The 8,506-nt window shown below is 38.3% G+C and overlaps 1 protein-coding gene across 2 annotated transcripts in view; it reads right to left on the bottom strand.

Moving 5' to 3' along the window:
- Positions 1-391: 391 nt before the first annotated feature.
- Positions 392-8,506, bottom strand: part of cgnl1 (cingulin-like 1) — a 35,875-nt gene continuing 27,760 nt past the window's right edge. Inside the window, exons 13-19 of one of the 2 annotated variants that reach the window (XM_038274694.1) lie at positions 6,287-6,448; positions 6,071-6,160; positions 2,642-2,725; positions 2,334-2,458; positions 2,051-2,159; positions 1,222-1,385; positions 392-563 (exon numbers count right to left, since the gene is read on the bottom strand). In XM_038274694.1, the coding sequence (XP_038130622.1) occupies positions 416-563; positions 1,222-1,385; positions 2,051-2,159; positions 2,334-2,458; positions 2,642-2,725; positions 6,071-6,160; positions 6,287-6,448 (882 nt within the window). In that variant the 3' untranslated portion in view covers positions 392-415. The remainder of the gene's footprint in view (positions 564-1,221; positions 1,386-2,050; positions 2,160-2,333; positions 2,459-2,641; positions 2,726-6,070; positions 6,161-6,286; positions 6,449-8,506) is intronic. The other variant, XM_038274695.1, reaches the window with a different exon arrangement.

The raw sequence follows: 8,506 nt of genomic DNA, 5'->3' as shown, positions 1-8,506 counted from the left end.
GTTAATAAAGGCAGTACTGGTTGTTTGGGTTTACAGTGCAAGCAGTAGTTGGTTTTACAGTTCCCTATTGCTGGGGTAATCAATGATAAGCAGTGATTTCTGATTAGGTAGCAAAGTAACACTCAAACAAGACTGTAAAGAATAAAAACAAAAACATACTTATAGGTTTCATCTCTTTGAATAAAACCTTGTAAATTCGGGGAGCTGCTCCTATAATACTGAGTAAGTTATAGACATCAAGATCGCACCCAAAAATAAACTCCTGGAAGATGTCAACTTAGCCACCAGGTAAAAATGTCCCAGTATTTACATGGATAAATCAGTGTGAAATCTACAGCAGCACATGAAACAATGAAAATCCTGCCCTCCAATTCAACAGTGGAACATAAAAAAATAAAATAAATTCCGTTGCCGGTTATAAGCCAAAGCTTGACAAGCTGTTTTCCTGACTTGAGGGGCGCTTGTACCCTGACGAACTGAAGTACATCTCTCCGTCAGTGCTGATATCGTCATCGTCATCATCGTCCAGATTGTTGAGCAGAGGGGCAGAGGTATTCTTACGCCTGCATTGGACATATTTTTTAAACAAGCATTATGAAAATCCCTACAATAACTGTTAACCCTTCAATGTTTTCAGCATTATATATACGTTGCTCTAGTCAGATGTGACCGTATTATAGATTTAGGCCCAAAAAATATATACTGGACATCATCTTGAACTGGGGCTGCAAATAAACAAGCAACCCATGACTAATTGTCAATAAATGGTTTAAATTAAAATATGCTCCATCTGATTAACTACAAATCCATAAAGAAGGAATTCCTTTCACTGTTGTTGCCATCCAGTAGAGGGGGAAGTTGCTCATTTATAAGCAGTGCCTAGTGTTGTAGTCAAGGCCACACCAACCAAGGGGGTTGGTCTTTTCAAATTTTCTGGAACATCCTTAACTATACCTTTAAGTTATTGCCTAAGTAGTGCCCATTTAGCTGTGCTGCATGGGGGAGCAAAATGTTATAGAAAAACATGACAGAAAAAGACCTGCTAGCAATTAGAATGGTAGATGGAGAAGGCTTTTGTGAGCCGACACACTTCCACTAGTAATCTGGTCACCATGCTTTTTCAACTACACCATGATGTACTCCTTTGTCTGCCATGGAACCCAAATAAAAACTCTGATCTGCTTGTTGTTAGATGTGACGGAGTGGTTGTGGTTTTTTCACCTGATCTCGTTGCGCAGAGCTTTGAGTTGGCTGTTGAGGTGCTCATTGGCCTCCTGCTGTTCATCCAGGTCCCTCTGCAGCTTCTTCTTCCCGTGCTCCAGTCGCTCGATCTCCTCTTCAGCCTCATCCATCTGCCTCTTTAGGGCTTTCAGGCGCAGATTCAACTGCAAGAAGAAAAAAATTAAACAGTCCCTAAGGTTACAAAGAGGCATGACCTCTAGATATGGTAGCTGGGTGTGCAGCACCAGCTTTAGCTGTGAACTCCCAACAGAGATCTAAGTCGCCTGCATTATTCTAACGTACGATATAATCTTAAAGGATGTGGAGAATTGTTCTTTAGCATGCTTCTTCAAACTACAGAACAACAACACATGGTGTCTGCTTTCAGGGTTCATTACACCTGATGTGACATTTTCTAGTTTTTAGTTTTTTTTTATATTAAAGGATGAACCTGTGTGGGAAAAATATTAAATTTTAGTGCCTTAGGATGCTCTGACACCATTAAGCAAAAATAATCAGAAAGGAGTTGAAGCAGTCAGATTCAAGCATCCAGCATTATGAGCTGAGTGTCTCTTTGTACTGTGTTTAGTGGGATGAAGTAATGTTATTATTGTATTATTATTGTAACAGCTGTGCTATGCGAGAATTGCATGGTCATTTATTCATATTCATGTTGCTGCAGCCTCTTTTTTTTGTTTGATGTAACCATGAAAGTTAAGGTCCTTTTAGTACTTTGTCTTCCCAAGCGATGAAAAACTAAGAAGGATAGGAAACGGTGTGACATGGGTGGAACTGTGAGTCTGGACATGATGGTGTTTGAGTTACATACTTGATCCTTCTGATCTTGCATCGTGTGATGTTCCTCTTCAATTTGCATCATCATCTCTTTGACTCTCCTCTCCAGCCTACGGTTGGCCAGGGAAAGGTTGGACTTCTCTCTATGAAACAAACATCTTACATCAAATACAGCTCATGGAGTTTGGTTTGCACACATTACATTCAATAAAAAAAACCTAATCATAGTTTTATGGTGAAATATGCCCAGGTTGATACAAAGTCAAATTAAACTTTTCAGTCAAAGATCAAGCTCATATTAAGCAGATTTTTCTCACCGTTCCTCCACCTCCAGCTTCTCTTCTAGCTCTTGTATGCGAGCCTCAAGCTCAGTCACCAAACCCTCCTTGTTGGACTTTTGGGAGCCTTCGAGATGAGCCACTCTGGACTTCAAATCTTTATTCTAGAGACAGCACCATAGGGAATGTAATGAGGACCTTAGCAAAGCTAGTATCAAACTCTATATGTCTATATAATCTACAAACATGAACAAACATGGAGGGCATGGATACATTGAAATGAATGTGATGTGAAAATGAATGAAGTGCTTGTTGATGTGTTGTTGTCCAGACAGGGGAGATTGTACCTGTCTCTCCAGAGCCAACTTGTCACACTCCAGGTCCTGTCTGCTAGCCCTCTCCTGCAGGAGTTCATTCCTCATCTGCTCCACCTGTCAAGCCGAGTCCAGACACTGTCATCACTGAACTCCCACAACAATTACCCTCACACTCTGTCTGCGTCTCGCCCACAACAGAAACCGCTGTGCAAGTCAGTGAGTCAAAGCACAGAACAATGGAGGAGTAAACGTCACAAACGTTCTGCTTAATTGGTAAGCTGGATTTTCTTCCTTTACTGCATTCCTTTACTTGTTTCGGTTGCTGTGCCAACTCTCTGTGAAACGGGATTTTAATTAAGAGCAGCTTCTGTTTACAAAATGAAGATGTTGGCTTTCATGAAAACACACAAAAAAACAAAAAACAGTACACATCTCCTGAGTCAAAGATTTTAATTGTAATAAAACAGTTATAAGATCTGATCATAAAAAAATCATCTGGTCAGGGTTTGTTAGTCTTTTCCCTTAAATCATGACACAGCCGGCCTCCAACCAAATAGTTTGTTCTGTTCTGAGACAGTTCCAAATATAAAACTCTTAGTGCCAAAGCCACACCCTCGTCAAGAACAACAGGTTTGGTTTAAACCCCGATGTAAGAGTCATTTATATGTGATAATGTGGACATTTACCTGTAGGTTTTCTCTGAATAACTTTAAAAACCCAACATAATAAAGAATATAAGATAATTTATAACAGGGTATATGAAATGTCATGTAAAGATGAAAAACAAAATATCTTTTTTAGATCTTTTACCCTTTAGATATGGAAATAACAAAAGTAAACAGAATTTCAGGCTGCATGATATCAGAAAACTTGATTTCTAACGTGTTTTGTTTTAAACTAGCATTTTAATACAGCTGCTATGTTAATTGAATAGAAGAAACTTATTAAAGGCTTTCCGAAATGCCATCTTGAAATATTCTCTAAGTAATTAAAATAAAAGGCATCATCAAGGATTCCAATACAGGGCAAAGTTGAGCACGAATTTGTGGTCCTTACATAATTAGCTAATATTCATGGCAGGTCAGGTAGTTATTTGTAACATTGATGATGCTTACATTAGAACTGCAATAATTATCATTAAATTGGAATATTTTGCACAACCCATTTTCTGAATCTCACACTAATCCAGACCTGAAAAAAGGAAAAGGAATTACCATATATTTCAGTGTTCAAGCAAATAAAAAAAAAAAAAAAACACTGTTGATTTAAGATGAATTGTTCTCAAGAAGATAGATTAATTCAACCTGATAAGTTGATGGTATGAATGCAAGATCTCCTTAGTTAAAAGATTTAGATTGAAAAGAAAAAAGCTTAAAACCAAAAACCCTGTTAAACTTTAGAAAGTGGTGATATTAGTCAAATTAGTCTGTTAATTCTAAGAAACAAACTGTTTTTTTTTTTATTAAAAATACTAACAGTTTATGATTTCAATCTCAGGTCTGCGGAATCAGCCCTACTTTCACATGAATATTATTTGTAGGGTTTCTAGATGAAAAAAAAAAACACAAAAAAAATCTAAATAATGGTAACACTGACTGAAAAAAATAAATAAAAACCTTAAGTTGGTAAAGATAAGTTTGTTGCAATGAATTTGAATTTTCTTTTTAAGAATATGTCAGCAAAGTAATTACATTCCATTGATGTTTCATACTCTAATTTTCTTTTACTAGACCTAGCTCTTTATTCAATTATATTCTATACATTTGGCTAAGAGCGCATCACTGAGTTGAAATAATTAGAAATATTTTTTAAATTGGCAACACATTTTAAATCTAATAGTTTTCCTCTTTTAAAAATTAGTCTTAAATTGAATTTTTAGATCTGTCTAAATCCATCTAATATAAATATTTCTACTTTCTTCTATTGAAGGGAGGTTATTATAATACTGATATAGGGTATCAGTGTTTAAACACTGTAGGCCAGATGAGGATGTGTGTCTCCACTATTGAACTAAATATACTTCTCATCTTTGAGGGGATCAGCTCAGAAAGGTCTAACTGCTTCACTGGCAGACTAGTTCCACAGAAGGTGGAATAAAAAGTGATCAATACAGAGGTGATGGCTGTTTCTTTGGAGAGAGGCTCAGAATCGGTGATATTTTATGCCAATTAGAAGGTGACAGTGGGCTGCTCTGATGAACGATGGGCCCCATAACTGGTGCAGCCAGCGCTGTGCTTGAGGGAGCTGAATCAGCAGACTGGAACATGCAGCGAAACTAATCTGCTTTGTGAGAGACGGCAGGAGAAGAGAGAGGAGATTACTCTCATTTAGACAGGAGAGGAGCACCTGGTGCCAGGAGAGACGCAGGTGTTCGTCCTGCTGCCTGCGCTGCAACCCCACCACCACCGCTGCTGCGCCCCCCAGACATTAGAGAGCACACACATACACACCCACGACTCATACGCACATTCACCATCGCGCACCAGCAGCACTCAGACTGCACAAAGCTCGGGCGTTGCCTTGACTACCGACCTCAGCCTCATGCTGAACCAGTGGCACTTTGTCAAAATGCCACTCTTATCTGTGCCAGGACTCTCTCTCTTTGGGGAGACCAAGATTTTAACACTCCACCCTTCCTCATTACTGTCTTTATATTGAAGATTTGGCCTCAACACTCAGATCTGTGAGGAAAACCTGCAATAAGCTGACATTTGACCACTTCTTTATATTTTTAACATAGAAACCCTAAACAAACCATCCATGCTATTATAAAAACACTGTTAATTAATAAAAGTGATCAAATCAAATGTCCGGTGCCAGCTTCCTCTGTATCATAATAATCAAATCCATCTCATGAGACTTCCTAAAAGCATATTAACTTCACCCATTTCCCACTTCACGGGCTTCCGTCAGCAGCTTTATCACAAAGGAAAGAAAACTGGAGCTCTATCTTGCAAGAATATAAAACGTTCTTGTTCTTGGGCCGATGATACTCGGAGCAATTTGGAAGTGAACTCTACAACCTGAAAACTTGAGAAGTTTGGCAGCCTTAATATTCTGGCTCAGGCAAAGCATTAAGAAGGGTATTTTTGTGAAGGAGTCATGAAAATTAGAGAGAAGGCTGGCAGGCCTCCAGGCTGGCCGATTGCACAAGATTATCTTACAAGCAATAAGTCTGCAGGACTTATTGTACAAAATATGAATTGAGGGGCGTTGATGGTGCATATAAAGACACAGACAGGTGATTCACAGACTCACTGAACACATTTGGGACCACACATAACTACATGGAGTTTCCTTCATTGCTGAAGTTATGATGTTAGAAGTGGAAGACAAAGCAACAGGCGATCATTTACAGACAGATGGAACAAAGACAAGCCTGTGTGAGGCTGGATAACAGGTCAGTGAGACAGGTGAGCTCTGATAATGAGAATGTGTTGAAGGTGTGTGTGAATGTACCTGCTCTCTTCCTCTGTCTATCCTGTCCATCAGCTGGTCTCCACTTTGACGCTCCTCTTCGAGGTCCATCTCCAGCTGAGCTATCCTTTCCTGGAAATGAAAGGTGTTGCAGCCGCACTGTGAGTCAGCGTTGTTTTCTCACTCACTCCCTCAGTAATAGTCTGTAAACTAAACTAATACTATTTCTATGGAGATTTAGTTGACATTGTGATTTACCTCCATGAGTTTCGTCTGTTTAGATTTGTCATCCTTGGTCTGTGTGTTTTTCTCAGCCTCCAACTCCAGATCATGAACTTTTTTCTCCAGCGTTTGTTCCCTGAGAACAGCTTCATCTCGCTCCCTCTGACAACGCTGCAGTTCTTCCTCTCGGAGCGATAACTGAAAACACAAATACCTATTGGTCCAAATGACTGGGGGACAGTCAGAAAAAACAATGCTATAACTGTCTTCTAAATGTAATAAGCAGTAGTTTATTACTTATTTTATTTCACACATTAATGTTTTCATTCATGTCTCCAGAGATCTCCAAAGTATCGTCTTTGCTGATGAGGCCACTTTGCTCTACTCCGGTGGAAATTTCTCAACAAGGATAAATGCAGGTAAAAGGGATTTTAGGGGCATGAAAACAGGGTTGATAATTACTTATCATTTGATGTCAGAAAGACTGTGTTATATTTAGAAGGGGAGAGATTCCCACCCAGGTGTCGATAGACATTGATAGCGCTGAGATTAAGTATGTGAAAGGGGTTAGGTTTCTTGGTGGTATTATCAATTAAAATATAAACTGGAAAAATTACAATACATAAGTAAAAGACTTATTAATGACAATGAAACCCAATAATAAAAACAATAATAAATCTTTGCGACCATAACATAATTCACTGAGCCTCGACCTATGCTGACAGGAGATTCATGCTAACAAAGATCACTGGAAACCAGTGCATGCTTTTATTTCCCCAGGTTATTTCTTTTAAAGCTGTTTTTACAGGATCTCTGTAACAAAGAACATAAAATGGAAAATAAAAACGATTACCGGTATATTGCTAATCGAATGTTGATTATTTATTTTGATTAGTGTATGTATAATATCTATCAATAATCAGATAGCAAAAGGTCCCTTAAAGAAGATTTTTTTTTACATAATTAAACCTGGTGAAACTAAAAATGTTCACCTTGAGGATTTCTGAATAGAGCATACTGACAGACAAAAAGTTTTTTTTTTTTTTATCTTAAATGCAAAATATTTATACAGTTATTTTTATAAACAAATTTGGTATAATTACTGATCTAAGTGGTTTGCTCTGTCAACTAAAGGCATGTTTTGGAGTCTCTGTAATCCAGATAACAATTAATTGATTGGATAAAGGGTACATTCTTAACATGACTTCTTAAAGTTAAAGCGTAAACACATGCACTTTACAATTATTGCCCTTGAAATGTCAAGTACAGTTGAAGTGTTTCACATGGATTCATAGTTTCTCTGTGTTATCATTAAATCTTGCTTCACCCTGTTCTGGTAGTTTTAGTGCAGATCTGTCAGTCAAACATGGGAGTACTCCAAAATAACATTTTGCATCAGCTAAACGAGAAGACTCAGTGGACCAGTCGTCAGTTTGTCATTGACGGAGGAGGATGTGAGTTAGCTAGCACAGCCTTTACAGCAGTGATATCCCAGCACAGACATCCTCCTCTTCCTGACCAACAGCTGAACAAAGATTCATCAGCAGGGATGTAGACTGGAGGAACATGGACATTGACCTTGCCCTGACATTTGTTCCTTACGCTCAATCACATGATGCAAGCAGACGAAACCTCAGGAATGAAACATCTAGAGGCATTAAGGAGGGAGCGGAGGTCTGTTTGTACAACAGCAACAGAATGTGAAAGAAAAGCATAAAAAAAATCTGCAAACTCAGAAGATTTTTTTTTTCCAGTAATGCCTTTTAGTTAGAACTGAAGGCAGAACCTGCAAATCCCCGGTTCCTAAAAGGTATCCAGCTGGGTTTTTAACACATTGTTTACAAAGTGAGTTATATAAAATGAAACTAAACAATGTTTCCCCGTCTCATTACCAGTAAGATTGCTTTTCATATTTCACACAGCCCTGCCTGTGCTTTGTTTTAAAAACTGTTCTGTGTGCTATAACACCATAAAAGCTGCCCGGCCTTCAGTAAATGTTTACTGTATAAATAAGCCATATTTCAAGTAAAACACAAATAATTGTGCTCAGCTATTCCAGTTTCAAACCACATTCTCCACATTCCATAAAGCTGACAGGAAGAGTTGCTGACTATTAATCATGCGTCAAGTTTCACCTTAAGTTTTTTATATTCCTATGAAAGCATCAGTGGGACACTAAAGAAAACAACTCTCCTCTTTCTCAGACATTGAATCAAACTTTTATAAAGAACAGCCTTTGCAGCAATCTTTCACTTT

The sequence above is a fragment of the Cyprinodon tularosa genome, unplaced genomic scaffold, assembly GCF_016077235.1.
Source record: "Cyprinodon tularosa strain WSP-4 unplaced genomic scaffold, ASM1607723v1 ctg924, whole genome shotgun sequence".
Lineage (NCBI taxonomy): Eukaryota > Metazoa > Chordata > Actinopteri > Cyprinodontiformes > Cyprinodontidae > Cyprinodon > Cyprinodon tularosa.
The sequence above is the reverse complement of the archived record's forward strand: the minus strand, read 5'-3'. Positions and strand labels throughout refer to the sequence as shown.